Below are 20,266 nucleotides of genomic sequence, written 5' to 3' on the forward strand. Positions count from 1 at the left end.
TTCAGCCTAGTTTCTGCGTGTTCAAGGCTGTGGAATTTTCCTCGGGAGCTTATTTTTTCTGAAATATGCCTCATTTTATTTTAAATATTCCAGTGATAAGAGGCCTTGCCCATTGTTTGTTTCCTTATCAGTCTCTGTTGCCAACATGCTTCACCAGGACATGCTGCTGAACTATCTAGTGGGTTACAAAACATGGGACCAAACACAAGCCCTGATGGAAACATGCCTTTCTTTCCCATGTCTGATTCTGGTTTCTTCAAGGACACAAGGATGCCATCTTGGTCCATCCAGCTCCATCTAGCCCCATATCCCCAGTGCAATTACCAGCAAAGATAAAATGGGGGCATATCTGGTACTTGCTACCTAATACGCTCCTGACTTCTAGTTCAGGGAGTTCAAAGGCTTAACTATTAAGTTTCGAATTAGGCTTGATTGCAGCTGTGGGAATATCTCCTCATCTCGGTCTCAGGGTGCTGGTAATTTCTAGCAGAAATGCAATGAAAAATACCGGAGCAAAGCTCAGCCCGGGAAGGAGGATGAGAGTTGCACCAGCATAGCAGGAGCTGGAAGAGCAAATGCAGTTTCTTGCCTGTCTGATGAAAAATTTGCATGGTCTGGAGTGGGAACTGGGGTGATGGTGAATTCAGGGTAGCCACAAGGGCTGCAGGAAGAGCTGTGGAACTTTGGTTCCAGGCAGGATCCGTTTCATCCCAGGCATGTAGGCAGCAAGGGCAGAAAGAGACTGGAAAGGGCAGCATGAGAGACGGTAGGTGAGGAAACTTGAAATGTGCTTGCTTTTTCAGTGCTATCTGTAATACGTTAACCAAAATTTAAGAGATGAAGAGGAGGGAAAAAAAACATTATCTGAAGAAACGAAAGACTTCAATCTGATAACACTAACAGCAGAGTGTGAGTCAGAAATAAGCATCTATCCAGGCCATAAATGCTGAGGCCTGCAGGTTAAGAGGATAATGTACAAGCTGTGTTGTTGAATACGGTTTAAATTAACATTAATCTTCTGGCAATCAGTCCTTGCCGCTGTTCACAGCCGTTTTGCAGAAGTGTGCGGTAACCTCTAATGGTTGCCTTTCACCACGGTGCTTGATTAGGGGGTAAGGAGAGATTTATTTCCTTCCCTTTGTGTGTTATCTCTTTGCTCCTGCCCTTCTAGCAAAGGGCTATGGGCATTGGGGTCGCTTTTGAGCACCCACGGGACAAGGCTCCGGCAAGAGAACCGGTGGCAGCAGGGCACTGCCAGGACAAGCTGGTGGCAGCCTGTACTGCTGTTGCATTGGCTGCTGGAGAAGGGTCTTGCTCTGGGAAAGTGCTTGCGGCTCTGTCCTGATGGGTTGTGATGGGGTGTAAGGGAGATGATGCTCTTGCTCGGAGCATTGAAGTGTTCAAGGGCTACCGCTGCTCATCCTAAGATTGCTGCGTGCTTGTTGTGACCTGCTTTGCAGAGCAGGGAGGATGGCTCCCCACCTCCCTGCAGCTGTGGAAGCAGCTTGGCTTGCCTAGAAAGGCAGCTCTTGGTTACCCTGATCCTGCCAGACCCTGTGCAAAGCGGGAGGGGAGAGATTTGCAGTTTATCAGAGCCAAAACCATTAGCCCAGTAGAAAGGAGGTTGCTATTGCGAGGATGTATCCTGCGGTTCAGGTTTCCACCCTGCCTTCTGTGTGAGAGCTGAGGCATCCTACGAAACCAGGAGCAGTACTTGGTGTATGTATCCTCTGCCAAAGCTCAACAGAAAAAAATAAAGCTCCGACTGCAACGCAGTCCGCAGGATAATGAAGAACAGTGGAAAGGCAAGGGAGCTGGTGGGCTTTGTCATGTTCCAGCTGACAGAGCCCAAGCTGTGCGGAGGCATCGGCGCTGGGGGGTATGAGATGCACTGCTGTGATGTGCGGGTATGAAAGTCTGCTGGCAACCACGCCTGGGTCTCACGGTGCAGAGGTGCCCTAGGCTGTATCTGCATTAGGAGGGAATTTATATTTTGAAGTATACGCTGAAGAGTGTTGCTTCTTTTCCACCCAAAATATGATGAAAACTAAACTGGTGCTTGCTTTATTTTAAAGGGCTAATGCTGGAATGAAACGCGTCTTGTATTTCAGCTTAGAGGGAGGTACAGTGGACAATAATTCTAGCAGGTAGCTTGAAAAAGACATGATTGCCTGGCCTATTCAGAAATTTTTACCCAACTACAACTGCGAGAAACTTAATACTGTTGAATAATTCTATTTTCCCGATAGAAATCCTTTCTCTCTCCCCCAACCCTCATTTTTTCAAGGACCAAGATAAAAACAAGCCACTGTCCACTCTGGCCAACCTGGCGATCACCATCACAGATGTGCAGGATATGGACCCCATCTTCATCAACCTGCCCTACAGCACGAACATCTATGAGAACTCGCCTCCGGTAAGGGCTGCTGCTTCATGCCAATGTGCATGACTGCAGTGTTACGCCAGGGGCCGAGGGAGGATGGAGCAGGGTATGGGACAGAAAGCACAAGGTATGCTAAAAGAGCTGGAGGAAAACCTCTTTGCAGAGGTATTTGTCCTTCCGTCCTTCCGTCCATCACAGGTTTGCGTTGCTCTGCCCTGACGTTTGCAGCTTGGGCGCAAAGAGGAGTCCTGTTTCCATGCTGAAGTGCAAATGCAGGTCTGAGGCAGGGGAGATAAATCATGGGATTCAAATGGCATCCAAAGAGAGGCAAACCTTTTTCTTTCTGGAACAACATGTTTCAAGCCAGCTCCAAAACGTTTTGCCCTTTTTAAAAAAAGGGAGCCTAAGCAAGGAAGCCTGAAACCCAAATAAAATCTTTTCCTAAACAATTTTTCTTAAGTTTTAAAAAGTTTTTCTGTTGTTCTTAGCACACAGTCATCCCATTTCCTCCCTACAGCGTATATGCATGCCATTTCTAATAGAAAAGTTAAAGAAAAATGTAAATGTTCCTGAAATGAGGCAGTTTTGAAAATGCCAGAATCATCAGCCATTTCAGCACTTTGAGCATTTTCCCCCAGGTTTTGCCAAATTGATCCAATCATTTTAGTTCTTCTGAAACTCAGTTTGTCAGCAAACTTGCTGTTTGTGGAAAACGTCTCCTGGTCTCTAAATACAGCAGGGCTTTTTTTCCCCCGCAGCAGACGGCAAGGAGTGTGGCGGGCAGCTTCAGCTTTGGGAGCTGTTAGCTCTGCTCCCAGCAAGGGTGCCCAGGACCTTCAGCCCAAGCACCAGCCCTACTCAGCAGCATCCACCTTCCCAAGGCATCCCATAGCTTTGTCTATAAGGCAAATGTTTTTGTATATGGATGGAAAAACCTTCCGTCCTAAAATCATGGTGTGGTAGGTATCCATACTACATGTGCATCCCATAACATCTCTGGTGCACTGGATCCGAAACGCCTGATGGCTGGGTTCATGCAGTGGTAGGGGGAACTCCAGCTCGTTTCAGTTTATGCCTTTTTTTATTCGCTTTGGAGCAAACTGCTGGCTCTGACGGCACGAAGAGTGCTGGTTCAATAGAGCTGAGTCCTACTGTCACAAATCCGACGGTCAGACAGCACATTACCTGTCTGCCAGCTCGAAGATGGCCAAAAAATGGCTTCATGCGTTATTTTCATGAAGTTAAAGTTTCAATGAGTTTCAGTGTTGTTAAGGACTGCTTCTGTGGTGGGCAGTATGAGCTGCAGGGAAAAAACCTGCTACTTAGATCACCCTTAGCTGGGGGGGGGAAAGCCTTAGACGAAATTAGAGAAATGAAAATCCCATGAGTATCAAAAATTATAGACTGGTGGAATTATAGACCTTCATGGAGTGACCTGGTATCTAGGAAAGGGGATCTCTCTCAAATTAATGATACATATTAAGGCTGGAGCTCAAAGACCTCTTTGTGTTGATACGCCAATCACAATTATTCCCAGAATGCGCACTGTTTGCAGTAGGCAAAGCAGCAAATAATCGCTGTGTAACCTGAAATAGGAAATGAGTGAAGGAGGAGTGCTCACCAAACTGTTAGCAGTTTTCTGACGGGTTTAGAGATTTTAATTTCTCTTGGCCCCATGTAACATCTCCAAAGGCATTGAGATATCCAAAATGGATAGGTGCCACCAGAGACATGGTGAAGAAGACGACTGCTGAATGCGGGCAGTACTTTGAGTGGTATTGCTCTCTGGTTTGGACCCAAAGTCCCATCCTTCATGGGAGAAATCTCCAATGCTGAAACAAGAACGTGGTTTGCTATGGCAAGCCAGGGGTTTAACATGTACATTTTCGTCTCTTTATGGGAAGTCTTCTCATTCACTGTGCCCTACCACCCCAGCGAGCCAGTCACAGTGCAGAGTGGAAACTGTCACCATGCAGAATGGCTTGGTTACCAAAAGAGTAACAGCAAATTTGGGTGAGGAGTCTGGGCTTGGCCAACTTCTGTCCAAAAACAGGCTTCCAGGTCAAGCCAACAGGCTGCAGTGCATTTGTGGGTGACATTTGCCCTGCCATTGGGCTCAGCAGGTCAAAATGTGCTCGAGATATCTCATCCCAGCCCCAAATCTACAGAGCGGAGACTTGCTGCTTCTCCACATGCCTGCTCTCTGTCTCTCTTGCCTCTCTTTTTATCTGTGGAGCACAGCATGTCTGTGTTCCTCTATCAATGTATCAGGTGAGAATACCTCATCTAAAGTGTATACATTACCTAATAAAATCCTTCTTATTCGGGATTATTGCATCAAATTTTAATTTCCTCACTCGAGTAACAGCATGTCAGCCAGCCCGTCAGTGAAGAGCCGATAGAAGGTGAAAAGAGTGGATAAACTGCAGCAAATTACTGCAAACAGATCTCTATCAGCCCTTTGACTGGAATTGACTGGAATTAAGAAGTGAGAAATAGGATTTTTTTTGCCGTGGCAGCTTTCTGAAGCGCTCCCCCCTCCTCCTCCTACTGCAATGCTGGGCTGCGCTTTGCCTTTCAAGTCCCTAATCCTGTAAGAGAAGAAGAAGAAGAAGAAAAAGGGGTGGAGGGGCGCGAGAAGGGAGAGAAGTGCCGTTGTAGCTCTTATTTTTCTCAGGCCGGGATCTGGTAGCATAATTTAGAAGCATTTTGAGCACGTGCTTATTTGGACACTGAGAAGAAAGAAACTTCTTATCGAGCAAAGGGAGAGGACTCAGCGGGGAGAGACTTTGCTGTCCCTGGAGGTGTTGTATCTTCTTTCTCGATGCTGTTTATCGTCCCAGCATGACTCAGACGACCCTCCCAGGGTACCCAAGTGCACCAAAGCTGCCTGCAGCTGTGGCAAAGCTTGGCGACGTTGTATTTTTCATTCTCAGAATCTTTGGGTGTCTGTCCTTACAGTGTCTGTAGACTGGATAGCATCGTTGATGTTCTCCAGACAAGTTAATAGGGGCTGGAGGAGAGGGGCCATTTTGCCTTGCAGAGATGCTGTTGGTCTGATGAGCCCCTGCTTTTGGACCTCAGCTGGTGCATGGTCCAGGCAGCATCGTAGCTTCACTTTGGGGGTTAAAGAGGAGGAATCCACTCACTAAGAGACAAGCTGGGGCCTATGAAAGCGTGCTTTATCCCGCAGGGAGCCATGCAAAGGCAAGAGGGGGGACAAACCCCACTGGTGCTTGGTCCTGAGACCAGCAGTTGTATTCCCTTGCAATAGCATGGTACAGATACGTGTCAAATATAATTAAAACAGTTTTCATTGTTCAGCACCATCCCCCTCCTCTTAAAAAACTCCTTGTGTTAAAGAAATAATGTAGAATCGGTGCTATTTTTGCCCTAGAGTCTCAATAGCTCCGAGCTAATTCTTTCTTACAATATTTCCAGCCCATCAGTGTGAACACTTTATTAAAAGCTCAGGGTTTTATTAAAAAAGGATTGATTTACCCCTGCCCCTCTTCAAAAAACCCTCAGATTTTGTTTGGATAATGTGCCATTCTTTATTTTCTTTGCCTTTTTTTTAAGCATAGGCTTTTCCAGATTATTACTTTTCTAAACCTTCTTCCTCCTTCCCTAGAGGGAGAGAGTTATTCTGTTCTGATGCTTCGGTCTATACCCACCACCCGCGGCCTTTCCTTGCAGCCACTGTTGTCTGTGGTAGGCAGGCGAGTTGTTACTTGCTTTAAGAAATGTCAAGAACATTTGGGAGTTTCCAAGAGCTGCAGGTTCACACCACAAACACATGGGGTGAGCACTGGGCAGAGCTGTTGGCACTGGAAGTCAGCTTGGGGTTTCCATGAGTAAGTGGAAGTCTTGCCAGATGTGTTTGGCTGGAGACGGTGGGAGGGTGCCCTCCAATTTAGGGGTGCAGCTGGCTGCCTATGGGAGCCAGAGCACAGCATCTCCTGCCCTTGCTGTACCAAGAGCTAGATACCAAAAGGTATCTAGAAGGTCTGGTGGGATTTTGGAAGAGAAATTAGAAATTGTTGAGATGTGGTTGGTGAGAGGTCAATCTTTGCCATTGTGGGATGGCCGTGATCAACAGTTTGGTTTGGTTTTGGGTGTTTTCCCATTCCTAGTCTCTCCTCTCCGGTTAGTTAACTCTGCTGGTATGGTGAGCAAGACACTTCATGATCATCACAGGTATTAAGAGGTGAGTATAGCCTGTGTGTAGCATCATGTTTTGCATCACATCGACTCCCCATCTCATTCAGACACGTGCTGAATGAGAATACTCCTTCCTGTTGACCGTGCTGAGCAATCATGCTCCGAGACTGTCTTCATCAGTTTTTACCACTCACTACAAAACCAATAATTGCCACCAGCTATATGGATAACTGTTATGCCTGTCCTGTGGCACTTGTTCAGCCTCTTCCCCAGAAGCATCAAGATGCTAAATACTGTGTGGATGCTTGGGAAGGGATCATCCATTCCTGGGAGCTGGGATCTGCCGGTCTTGTGGATATTGGAAGCCTCTTGCAAAGGAGCTGACAGGAAGGTTGGAAATCAGGAGGGATGAGAAGGGGTGGCCAGGTCCCTGTCTCTGTCGTGGTTCCAGGAGATGGTGTCCAGGAATGGTAGGGAGCTCAGCCCTGCTCCCAGCATGTGTTTCTCGGTCACTGGTGCAGTGAAAGGGGCTTGTGGAGAAGGAAGAGACACACAGGGCTGCAAGAAGAACTGTGGGAGACCCAGTCTCAGAAAACAGAAGCGTGAAAGCCATCATCACGGGCTTGCCAAGGACCAGGCGAACCCTAGCGTGCTCTCTAGCAGCCCTCATTCTTGGGATCAGATGTCTGGATAATTTCTTTCCTATGGACATCCCTATGGCACGCACTGCTGAGATATCCAAACAAGATTCCCCCCGCTCCCCTCCCAAACTTTCCCGACTGCAACATCTGAGCTCATCCTTTTATCTCTCCCAACAGCCTTTCCCCTTGGCTCCTACGGGAGGGACCTTTCCCACAGATAAAGCGGCCCCAGCGTCAGCGGGCCAATTGCTATTCTTCGGCCATCACGGGAGCCCTGCCTTCTCCCGCAGCTGCCTTCCCTTTGAAATGTGACGCACAGCAGGCGACACTTATCATTCTGCGCCTCTCCTTCGCTTTTTGACACGCAATGAGCGAGCTGTCAGATGGACCAAGTGCCTTCATCCACCGCCCTTGCCACGGAGGCGCTCCCGCTTTGCCGGGGAGCAGAGGGGGGCTCGTGCTTGCCCCATGGGGATGGCAGATTAAAGCAGAGTACTCTGGGGAGAGCATGCTGGAATGTATGCCTCTCCTTTTTTTCTCTGCCTTGCTCTCCTTTCTACATCCCTTGTTCTGCTTTCCCACCTGCTCCTTTCTCACTTTTCTTGTGCTTTTTAGCTATCCTTGCTCCTTTGGAAAGGACAGTTATTGTCGGTGATTTAGAGGCTCTCTGGCGGCTGCTGAGCCTCACCAGCCGAGTGCTGCTCAAAGGCCAGTGACCTGGGATTTATGGCTAATATTCTCGGTTAATAATGTGAATTTACTTAAGGAGTCTATTGAAATGCCCTCAGAGATCAGGGAAGGGGCAGTCTGTCTGGCCCCTGGAGCCACCTTTACGGCTGGCAGTGGCAAAGCATCTCCATTGAGCCCACAGGGGCATGACTCTGAAAGCCGTGGAATACAAGTCCCTGCTTTCCACCAGTGATGCTGGCCTTCAACTGATGGATTGCAGGACAAACACAACACTGCCATCCCACTATGCTCCCTCGTTAGATATGCAAACGCCTCTGTTGACATTTCCTTTGAGGGCAAAAAAAAAAAAAAATTAGAATTGCTCCTTTTCCCACTGTTAATAAACCAATAAAAACAAGAACAGCTGAGTTGTAAATTTTTTCACACTACATTAATTATGTGTGTGTGTGTTTGTATTCATATGGGCTCACTGCAGTGCGGCACGGGAAGTACAGCTTATGGAGTTGACATAAGCGCATGATGTTTTTATTTAAAGAACTAAACAAGAATTTTGGGTCACTTTTATGTTCTTCATTGGTTTTGGGGGACTCTTGGCCTCTTGGACCTTTCTGCTGAAACAGGTCTGTCCTGCAGGATGGAGGATGAGGTGGGTGAGCTGGCAGTTGCAGAAGCTCCTGCCTGTGGGCAATCCCCTGTTCTCAGCATCTGTCCAACCCTCCTCCTCGTTTAAAGGTTTCAATTAAAATTTCTGCAGCTCACTTAGTTATGCAGCTGGATGCTGATGGCCAGCGCAAGCATCCCTCGTCGCCTGGGGTGCCTTGTTTGAAGAATGCAGGGGGAGAAGAGGACTAGTTGAAACTGGGAAGCCAGTGGGAGATAAAACTGGTGTAGTTACCAGTGCTGAAGGTCATGGTGGGAGGGAATTGTTGCCTTTGGTTCTCGAGGGACTGCAGAGTGAAAATCTCTGTGGCAGAGGAGCATATGCTTTTGCCTGTCAGCCAGAGCCTGTGCAGCGGTGATGCCGTGAAGAGACATGTCCTGTCTTTGCCAGTGCTGCACCTTCAGTTCCTCCTTCCTCTTCTTCCTCGAGCACTGATAGCTGTGCTTACCACACTTACCTTGCTTCAAATCCTCCTCTTCCAGGCAGGGGACGAGCAGCATGCGGAATGAGTCTGGTGGTGCTCTCTCCAGTCCCTACGGACACTTGCCCTGGTACAAACCTACTAAAAAAAAGTTCAGCTAGAGGACATGCTGGTCCTGCCCTCAGTGTCACCAGCTACATCCTGGGATGGGTTAGCAGATTTTTGCAGCTTGCACGAGACTTATAAGTGGGGAGCCCAAACTGCCCTGAGAAGCGAGGTTGGGACTTTTCCATGACTTGTCATGTCCTTGGACAGGTATTCCTAAGCACGTGGCCCACGGTAAGAGGTGCAATGCCTTGACAGGGCGCCTCAGGAGCCCCAGCAGCGCTCGGCCGGGGTGGCTGTAATGCGTGTCTCCTCTCCCTCCCCAGGGTACCACTGTGCGGATGATAACGGCGGTTGACCAGGACAAGGGCCGTCCCCGGGGCATCGGCTACACCATTGTCTCGGGTAAGTCATCGGGGGATGTGGTGGGGAGCCCAGCGGGGCTGGAGGAGCTAGCCCTGCAATAAGTCTTTGTACATCTTGTGACTGGGAAATCGTATTTGGCTAAGTTTCTCCTCGACCGTACTGCTTGCTTTTTTGATTTGTCATTGCTAATTACCGTAGCTTACTGCTACAACTGAAAGCTTTTACCTCTCTGAAAAGCTTGTTTTGCCTTTGGTGCTATCAGAGCACGTCGTTTGCGGCATCTCCCTTTCCTTGAGCAGTGGACGTTATTTCTAACAAATTTGACAATATCTCATAGCGAAACCTTTCAGTCCTAATGACGAGCCACAAACAGCTCCGCTTCACACAGTGCCATGGAGGAGACCTGCAAAGAGCCAGGCGTAAAACTCTTGTTGGCGATGGGGTGGCTATTGTTTAGGGAGTGGGACTGTTTATGGCTGAATGGCTCCTGGTGGTTTCCGTGGTGTTTCCCAAAAGCCTCCTAGCTGAGGGCTGGCCTCCCAAAGCATTGCCAGAGCTTCGCAAGCTGGGAGGCAGGAAGCTGGACCCACAAGGATGCAGGGTTAGAGAATGAAGCTTAATTAAAGCGGTGGAGACTTTCTGCCTTCTGACAGGCACGTGGATTAATCCTGCCTTCCCGGACTGGCTCTGAAGCCCGAGGAACCCTCCCTAGCATGTGTGGGTAGCTTGCTGAAACTGCTATCACTGGGCAACGCTTGGCTCCTTTGGGACCGTAGCTTGGGGACCTGCCTTTGGGGGAAGGTCCACCAGGTTGGTTTGACCGGCTGTGAGAAAAAACGACTGTTTCAAGTTACAAGATAATTCATTTTCTAAGAAAGGTCTGTCTGAGGTGTCTGGTACTCAACCCTACTCTCCTTGCTATTGGTTTTGGGGAGACCCTTCTTGCAGCCCCACAAGCCCAAATCTCTTTTGTCAACTTCTTCTGATGGCAAAAGAGCCAAGGGCAGGGCAGTCCAGGCAGGCGTTTCCAGATAAAACATAGCTGAATTTTGGAAAGGCCAATTTTTGGGGCTGGACCCATCTCATTTAAGTTGCCTTGAGGTCAGCGAGCCTCTACCATATCCAAGGCAGACTTTGATGCTCACTGGGCTGTACTCAGATGCTGCTTTGGTGGGGCTGTGCCTCGGGGACAGACAGACTACTCGGGTTAACCCAGGAGCGAGGGAGCGGCTTGCTGGGTCTGGGTTGTAACCCTATTTCTGGCATTGCTTTTTGGGGGGATCTTCACAGCAAGAAATGGCAGCAGTGCCTCCTCTCCCCGCTGTGTCACATGCTTTGGGTGCTGGCTGGCAGCTCCTTCGAGCTACACGTGCAGAAATAATTTCCCAGTTTCTCTTCCTTAAAGGCTAGACGTTTCAAGCACTCTTTTAATCAACCTCTAGGGTCAAGGTGATTTCACCGTGACTTTCAAGTCCACTGATCCTGACTGCAAGTATCTAGGTCAGCCTGCCTTTGAAGATGCAAGGATTATTTATTCCTCTAATTCCCTCTGCAATTTATTCTAATGTTCCTCTGGCATTAATTAAATGAGAGATTCCCCCAGATTGCATGTATCAACTGGCCAAAGTGCAGCAGGGACTTTCTTTCGGCTGATACGGGCCCTTTTTCACTGGAGACTGGACTGAAACCTCAAACTAATTTTGCAGCTGCCTCTGGACTACCATGAGGATGGTAAAAACCTTCAGCTTACAGAATCCTCACCCAGCTCAAAGCCTGAAGATGCTCAGCAGCTGGGATATAACCCTTGTCCTGTTTGTACACCCTCCTTCAGGCATCTGCTGATGGCTGTAGGTATCTAATTTTCCCTTGTCAGCACTAATGCAATACAAAGAGCTCTGGGTTTCCAAGAGCCTTTATTTGATGGCTCAAACCTACAGACAAGCGTGCAATCTATAGAGGGTTAATTTGCTAAATACACCCATCCGCTCATGGTCGCATCAGGCTTTCTGCTCATCAGACGGTCACAGCTGCTGTACCGAATCAAGGAAACAAAATCTCGGACCCTGAATTTTTACCTGGAGTGTTCGTGCATGCTCTTATTTTCATGTCTATCTATGGTTTTCCTGCGAAATAGCCACGACTTCCCTTTGCGAGTGTCCCCCGCTCAGTGCCAGGGTAGCCATCAGCCTGGCCATTACAGCCGGGCGGAGGGATGGTGGAAGGGAGCCAGGCATGCTCCGGGAGCCTGGTGGCAGCGGGATGCAGAGTGACAGGCAGGCAGATCAGTGCAAACATCCTCGCATCTGCTTGCATATGCCAAGAGCTTAATCCCTGCCCCTGGTCCTGCCTGGTGGGGGGCAGCTCTCATATCGGAGAATCAGGCAGAACACATCAAAGAGTGATTAAACTGCTTTGCTTTTTGTTTTTTTTTCCCAAACATGAGAATTGCAGAGTGTTTTTATAACTGGCCAGGAGTCCTTTTCTTGTTGGCACCAGCATCTTGCAGAGCGGTGGTGCTGGGAAGGATCAGGCCGTGGACGGACCGAGGGACAACTGCAGACACCCGCTGTTGCCTCCTGCCTCCTCCCCATTCTCACCCTGCCTTCAGCTGAAGGCAGAGATTTCCAAAATCCTTGAAGCCAGGCTTCAGGACATTATGCTTCCACTTTGAATTGAGTTTGTTGCCAGAGCCAGAGGTCGCCAGCTCCATTCAGCTGCCGGATTGCAGCCAAGGTGCGTGGCTGAGGGCAAATTTTAAAGAAAACATGGTCAGGGGGCAAACAGGTTTTTTTCTGAAATCAGTAGGAGTGTGAGTGCCTCCCCCATTCTGCTCAAGGCATTCTCTTATACTTTCCATGATTTTCTTCTTGCTTTTGAAAGAAGATGTTACCTTCTGATGTCTGAGAGTCTGGACATGGGAACCAGCTGCTAGCACGCCTCCAAAATCCTGCTCACCCAAGGCAAGTGATTTTTTTTGGCAGGCAGGTAAAGCCTAATTAACTTGTCATTATCCTCAATCATGATGGTAAAGGTCAGTGAGCATATTTTGTGCCTGAGCTGATAAATTTTTATGGCAATTTTTAAAAAAACGGCCTAACATATGGGAATGGAGAAGCAAATTAAATTAGAAACCAACCGTAAGCAAAAGTGAAAATGGTCGGTGGAGGTAGTAATTATACCTGGCTCTTCAGCTCACTTGCACGAGGAGAGGTGGCGATGATGCTGTTCCCATTTCACAGCAGGGATGGGTGATGCCTCTCCCCAGCTCTCCCAGGCTTTCAGGCATAGGGCTTGCATGTAGCTGTTCTGATTTTACCAGCTGGAGTTGAATATACAGCAGTGAGAAAGCTGAAAAGCAACCTAGCTGTTTATCATTTCTTTGGTATTAATATCTAAAGCACTGGTATGATTTGGAGGTGGGGTATAAAAATTAATTTGGAATTGCCAGTGTCCTATTCAGCTCCAGCCCTCAGGTAGCTGCGCCTCGGGATATACTGCAGCAGCTCTTATTTATACGGCTACCTCCAGCACAAGGTCCTCCCGTGACAGGAAAACAATAAAACTAAAAGATTAACCATAATCACATAAAATAAGACTTAAGATCTAACTTTATGCCACCAGCTTACAAAGCTGTTTAAGCCTGAAATGACAGAGGAGCGCTGATCTAGCTGTGTCACGGCTTTGGCTAGTTGTCCTGTTGGGGCAGATGAGTCTGCCTCCTGCCTGCCTGCACTGGGAATCATTTCCATATCTTATAGGGAAAAGCCATTCAGTTGCTGCTCCCCCTTCCTTCCAATCTGAGTATTTTAACCCTATGAAAACATGCACTTTTTTGCCCCGTGCTTTGCAAGGAGTGGGATCACCGCTGTGCAAAAGGCTATTTGAAAAAGAAATCCAAATTGAGACCTTGCAATTCAAGCCCCTCATGCTGACAGGCTGGTCAGTGCCGGGGCTCCCGTTGCTCCGATGGGTGTTTCTACTGCTTTTCCCAGGCAAAAAGGAGGGCGCAGGCAGCCCATGGCCGGTGCCCTGCAAAAGCCCTCCCTCCCCGGTTCCCTGGCTGCTTTGACAGGTTGGAGATGTTCAGCCACTGAGGTCAGGGCTCTGTTTGAAGGACAGATAATTAATCCAGCAAAGTAATCCACGCTCCTTTTTGGCAGATTTATGGAGATAGCCTCTGTACCGGGGACTCTGCCTCATCATCTTTCATTTCCCAGGCAAAGCGAGTGACTTGTTGTATAACACGACCTGTTCTAGATAAGGCTTTTCATTTAAGGGAACTCTCTGGTCTAACAGAGATTGATTTTCCTGGTGGAAATCAGAGGGCCTCGGCGCTTTCAGCAGGCTCAGGCCGGCTGTCTTTTCATGTTTGCTGCTGCTGCACATTGCCTGGGGCGTGGGGAATCCTTTGGCTCTTTAAGAGAAGGATTTTTATCGTGAATTAAATGGCAATTTAATTAATAGGCAGGAGGGGACTTTGGTCCACAAGCTCTTGTTAGGAAAACGTATTGTATGACTGCTGTCTTGTGCTTTGCTTGCTAGCGGTAAACTTTGGGTTTCATTTATTTCCAGGACAGTCAGGAGACTTCATGTCTCCTGGCATGAAGATGTGAAGGTGACCTGTGCTGCTTGGGCAGGCATCGAAGGGTTAAACCAGGGGAAAGGGTCCCAGGGCTCTGCAAGATGCCCGAACCTCAGTCTCTGCCTGCCTGACACATTTCAGGTGTGCTTATGGATAGGCAATGGGAGATTGCACAAGGGCAATCCATACATCCTTCCCACGGCTTGGAAAGTCCTGCAGGAGAGAGGGGAGGGAGCATGGGGCTTTCAGTCGGTGAGCTGGTCTTTAGGGCTCTACACAAACCCTTAGGGCTTTTTTTTTTTCCCAAAGTTGGTTGTTTTAGGAGACTGATGCAGTATCTGGCAAAGCGCTCTCTTCCTAAAGCTGGTACATCCCAAGGGAAGCATGAATTAAAAATCATTATTTGCACAATGTAATACAAGTGTGAGTTACAAGAGCAAGAGGGAAGCGTGTCTGAAAAGAATTGTTCTCCGTCTTTCTTCTGGTTTTCCTGCTAAGGAATAAAATATTTTTCATATATATATATATATGTAAAAATCAGTGCAGTAGCTCTCAGAACATGTTTCACATGGTCTTAACAGATCTGGAGTCCCCCACTGCCTTCCTTTTGAAAGTGCAGCACAAACTCTTGAGGTAAGGTTAAGTGGCCAAAGAGGTCTCCCAGCCCTCAGCTGCTGACACCTCCCTTCGTATTTTGACCTGACTTAATAAAGAAGGCAGGGCAAAGCAAACCACTTCCCTGAGTCCCTTAAACTGGACATCAGGGAGGATTCTTGGAAATGGGACCTGCTAATTTTAATATTCCCATTGCCAGTTGGCCTACATCGCAACAACTTTTTCCCACATTCGGATCGCTCGGTGAACTACTGGGGTGTTAAAGTCCTCATAAATTACACCTGCTGGGAGGGCCTTCCAGTGTGATTTAAAGGCAGTAATCATAGCAGAACATTTCTGTCGGAGGACACGCTGATGGGTGGAAAAGTGCCTCACGCTGAGTTATTCATCAAAGGCTGTTTTTCCACCATGCCAATGCAAGGGGGTGAAACAGCACAAAGAAGAGATGGTGGCTGCAGCCACAGCCCCTCTTTTCTTGGCTCGGTTGCTCCCTGTCTTCCTCCCCGCTACTAATGATGCTTCGTTGTCATGTTGGCTCCCTGGCAATCCAGAAACCACTGGAAAGAGATACGGTTGGGATAATGGTTTGCATGGCAGGTGATCCCCCAGCAAATGGCCTTTGGTAATTAAAACTATACATTCCCATTTATGTGTGAATATGAAACAAAAGCATATTTTTTGTTTAATTTCTGGGACTTCCTATTTAACTTCCTGGGATTTAATGTGTATTCAAGATGTCGGCAACCACTGGAGAAGGATGAACCTGCGCTGTCTCTGTTCATGTTAGGGCTAGAGAAAGCAACCAGTTCTGAGATGGTATTTAATGGAAGATTTTCTGAAAGATATTGAGCCTGGAGATTTGGGGTTTATGTTAAAAGATGATTCAGACTTGTTACCAGGCATATTACAGTATACTCCTTTCATGTTCTCCTGATGAGTCAGCCTACTGCTGGGGGAGAGGCAGGAGAGGTGATTTGTGGGTCTCTCAATCCAGCCCAGGCACAGTTGCCATTAAGAAAGTGCCAATTTTATGTGTATGCATCCTTCGGCTGCGGGGTGAGTGTGTTCTGCAACTGCTGCTCTGAGGTGGTGGTGCCTGGCAGCCCAGACCAGCCTATTCTCTCTGGGAATGCACACTGCCTTCTGTGTCCTGTTTATTAGGACAAAATCCTCTGTGAGCTCAGGTGGAGGGTTTAAAGCGTTGCGTTTACAGAAATGAGTGAAATAAACATTTATGGTAGTTTTCCCTGTGTTGCTCTGGTGTCTTGACTCATGGTTCAGCTGTTGGCTGCTCTCCTGTAGCAGGTTTTAGGGTGAGATTCATGGAAAGAGGAAAGGCTGGGAGGAAAAAAAACCAAGCCAGGCAGTGCTGGTGATTTGCCTTCCCTTTGAGCCACTGAGCACATTTTAGATGATGTGGGGGAATGGTGGTTGTGGTCCAAGACTCAGCACCCTTTCTTGTGATGAATTATACTCAGAGCAGAGCAGGAACCTTTAAACTCTGCAGGCTCTGTTCTCCTCTCTGGTACCTGGCCACAGCTCCCAGGGACTTCAGGAGGGGGATTGCACCTCGGGTGATAAATCTCTCCTTTTATTTTCTCGTGCTGTACGTTCGGTTCTAAAAAAAGGAACCGTGCGAGCATTTAATCCAAGCTTCTTTTGTGGCTCTGCAAGATCAGAAATTCTGCTGGTTGTGCTGGAACGGGCAATTAAATCTTTTGGGGAAGATACTAAAAATGCCTGTTTGCAGAACAGGCATGTGCGGAGGAGTGCCGGCACGCAGCTTTGGGCTTGAATTAGTTGTCCCAGAGAGAGCTGCATCCTCTGGGAAGAAGAACAAACCAAAGTCCGGAGCAGGAGGAATGGGCACTGTTTTCTAGAGCAGCGTGTGACAGCATCTTGATTTCATGCAGAGTGAAGAAATAAAGCTCCGGTTATAATAACCCTGTTTCCTTTGGAAATAACTTGTTCCCTTTGAATTCAAGTGTGGGGTGAGGTATCTGCCCTAGCATGCTTCCCTGCATATCACACGGGGGCAAAAACTCAAGGTGAAGAGCAGCGAGGTGGTCACAGCAGCTGATGGACTATTTATACAATGATAACTGTGTCTGTTGCTGACTCTATGAACCACATCCAACAGCATCTATTTCGGTGCTGAGGAGGCCTGACGGAGCACATTTTGATTAATAAATTATCCAGCGCAAGGTGTGTGATGGGTTCCCCTTTCACATCTCATGAAAGTCATCCGCTCCAAGTTCAGCAGCTCAGCAAGTCCAGGGCCTTTTGAGGACGTGGCTCCCCGATACAAACAGCCCTTCTTGTAGTGGGGGGGGTGGGAAAATTTGCCTGCGCAGGGGAATTGCCTTCCCCTGGTTGACAGGTAGCTCTTCACTAGAGCTGGGCAATAGCTGCATCTCTCTCTCCTACAGGTTTGAATGATGCTCAAAGGCCAAAGGGGTAGGGAGGAAGGAGGAGACATCAGTGTCTTTCCCCCCCCCGTGTTTGAGCCAGTATTTTAATGGCCTTTTTAAACTGTGAGAGCGGTGGCTGAGGGCAATTAAACATTATGGCCCTCATCTATAAAACCCCTTGTTATAGCAGTGTTTCTCCAAAACAATGCCTATGCCACCATCCATTCCTCAGTGAGCCTGGAAAAACACTCCGAATGGGCTACTACGATCCATCTCATTGCTCCCAACCCAGCGCCACATTGGTCCCTGCCTTCCTGGTCCCCTGCCTGGCCGCGGTGGATGTAGGAGCTGCTGCTGTCCCTGTACCCACACACAAATGGAGGGATAGGAAAGTTTTCCTTCTCCTTTTACCCTTGTCATAACCAGAAGCTGGGCTTGTATGTCCTGAGCAAGCCTGTTCTCTGCCAGGTGAGAGCAATGAGTCTGCCAGAAATGCATTCATATTGCTGTCCCAAAGTTCTTTTTTTTTTTTTTTATTCTGTTCTCACCTTTCCTCTATCTTTTTGAGTATTTAAAAACTTTATCTGGTCTGCTTTTCTTCTCTCTGTGCTCCTTTTTGCTGCCCAGCCTTTCCCTTTCTGCCATGTCTCTGATTCCTACTCTGGGTCTCTCTCCTGATCTCCTTCGTCCAGCTTCGCAGGTTTGCAGCAGTAGCAGAGAGGTAGAAGTGGAGCCTGCCTTCCCATGGAGTGTCCCTTTCCGGGGGATGCTACCTCCTAGGCAGCCTCACATTTATTTTTGCACCAGGCCCTACCCTGCTTTTCTTAAAGCCGTGCTTTCTTTCCCAGCACTTGAAAGCAGAGCAACTCCTTTGCCGATGAAAGACCCATTTATTCCTTAGCTTTGCCTGCTCCATGCAATGGAGCTGGATTCTCTGGTTCTTTGTGAATGTGCCGCATCCTAGTCTGGATGGGGAAGGAAGTGGAGGACATGTAAGCCCTTGTTTAGCAGAAACTGGAGCATGGTCTTGGGTTCCTTTCTCAAATCAGGGGCACGGAAATTAAGTCCTTGGTCTCCGTCTAGAAATGCCTTGGAGGTTCGGACCAGACCTCAGGCTAGGCAGTAGATGGCTCAAGCAAGGAGACGTCCAGCAGCTGGTAACTCCTGAGCCAAGTGAGTGATCATTTAATTGACTGCCTGGTGCGGAGCAGAAGGTTGTGTGTGCCATGGTGTGAGCACTGCTCGTGGGAGAGCATGCGAGGGGAACACGGAGGAGGGGGGGCAGTGGCAGCGGCTTTCTGAAGGTCACTTTGCTTCCATGTCAAATGCAGCCACAATAGTTCCTGTCTGTGTCACTGAAACAGTTTGCAGAGTGCAAACTTGGAGATGAAAAGGTTTGTGTCATTCCGTGTCCTTGAAGAAACAGGATTATCCGGGGATCTCGACTGGGTTTGAAATCCCTGGAAAGATTCTCCATCCCCTCTGTGTTCTCCATCTCATGTCTGTGCATTGAAGTATTGCTTCAAAACCAGCAATGAGCAAACTGTGGTTTGCTCCGTTGGCGTGCCCGGCAGGCAGCGCTGGTCACCGGCCACACAAGCCATCGGCCGGAGTGTTGGGGCAGCATGATGAGGAGCTGGCTCAGCTCATGGTGTCCACCTGGCTCTGAGGCCACCATGGGCACAGACCCCTGCGACCAGCATGGCTGGGAGCAGGACGGAGCAAGTGCTGGGAGGGCGGTGGAGCAGCCAAACAGGTTGAAAGCCATCCGCCGGTGTGGATGTCTGCACCGTCAGCTGCGGACTAAGCTGCACCTAACCCAGGCTCGGCTTTTTCCTGGGTCACAAAGCTGATGGAGAGATAACGGGAAAGAACCAGGCAGGGAGGAGAAATTATACAGAGGTGGGGAAGGAAAGACAAAATTGCCTATTTTTCCCCAACCTTTTTTTTTTTCCCTTGCTCTGAGGAAAGTGAAGACATGTGAAGATGATCAGAGAGATTTTTGCAAAGAAAGCGTCTTGGGGGAATGTGCTTTGTTCGGCAGTGCGAGTACTTCAGCGGGGATCACTGGTCAGAGGAATAATGAAGTGGTGGTTGGAGAGGCATTGTAGAGGAAATTATGAAAGGCCTCTGAGGGACGAGTTTGGAGACACCTCTTTCTCCTCTGAGGCTAATTTGCAAAGCCGGCAATTCTCTGCTAGTTGAAAGGCACCCCGGAGGGCATCAGATGCATATCTGCCATCTGAGTGATGTTGAGGAGGCTGAGCTAGAGCGAAGCCTCTGATGTGCAGCCTGGGAGGGTATTTGGGTCCCTAGTTTATTTGTCCATCCTTTAAAAAATGACTGTGGTCAAATATGAAACACATAACCATTTTTAGGACATGGCGCTCAATGCTGTGTTTAGTCCTTTGTGTCAAATTCCTGCCCTAGTGACCTATTTCCACTAAAATCCACTGGTCTCCGTGTTTACAGATGCCTGTTAGCAGAACAGTATTTTGTGATTAAAAACGTATTTTATTACGCTTTATATTAGGGGGAGTGTACCAAAATCGCCCTGATGCATAAACTTTACCATGGCAACATGGCATTCTGGAGCATTTAAATGCCTTGCAGCACAATTCAATATATCTATCTCGTGGAGTGTCCTTCAAACCTATCAGAAGAAGTTTCCTAAAGAGTCGGCCATAAATTACAGAGCAAAGGTGGGAAGTCAAGATGAAAATAGTCCAAGAGAGGAGACTAGAGATCTTCACGTACGGCAGCAAAAGGTTAGATTTAAAAAAAAAACAAGGCTGCCACTAATATTTTAAGTGGCCACGCATCAGTTCATTAATCTGGCTAGCAGTCAATGGGCCATTTTGGATGGAGAGAAGAGAGGACCAAGGACAGAAATGGGAGGCATTTGGTGCGAGAGGAAGATATAAAAGCTTGGTAATGGGGGAGAAAGGTGTTATGGCACTTAGGGCTCTTGGAGAGAGAGGAGATGCTGGCAGCCAGTGTCTCATGAAGGCCAGGGTGGCTCCTGGAGCTGGGAGGGAGGGGAGAGCCGGACCTGGAGGCTTTGGCCATCCCACAAAAGATGCAGCCATGGTTCAACAGGGGATCGGAAGGGAGTGAGGTGGATGCTGGATGATGGGAAACAACCTTCTGCGGCAGCAGATCTGTCTTGCAGCTCCATTCCAGGGAAATGACGAATGTTGTGTGCGTTTCTTTCATGCTGAGATATACTG

The 20,266-nt window shown here is 48.3% G+C and overlaps 1 protein-coding gene across 1 annotated transcript in view; it reads left to right on the forward strand.

Moving 5' to 3' along the window:
• The window catches only part of CDH23 (cadherin-related 23), a 211,058-nt gene that overhangs the window by 93,989 nt on the left and 96,803 nt on the right, over nt 1-20,266 (forward strand). Inside the window, exons 8-9 of the mRNA XM_009325979.1 lie at nt 2,288-2,416; nt 9,389-9,467. Coding sequence (XP_009324254.1) covers nt 2,288-2,416; nt 9,389-9,467 — 208 coding nt within the window. The remainder of the gene's footprint in view (nt 1-2,287; nt 2,417-9,388; nt 9,468-20,266) is intronic.

This window comes from Pygoscelis adeliae, unplaced genomic scaffold (assembly GCF_000699105.1).
Source record: "Pygoscelis adeliae isolate BGI_AS28 unplaced genomic scaffold, ASM69910v1 Scaffold4, whole genome shotgun sequence".
In the NCBI taxonomy this organism is placed as follows: domain Eukaryota; kingdom Metazoa; phylum Chordata; class Aves; order Sphenisciformes; family Spheniscidae; genus Pygoscelis; species Pygoscelis adeliae.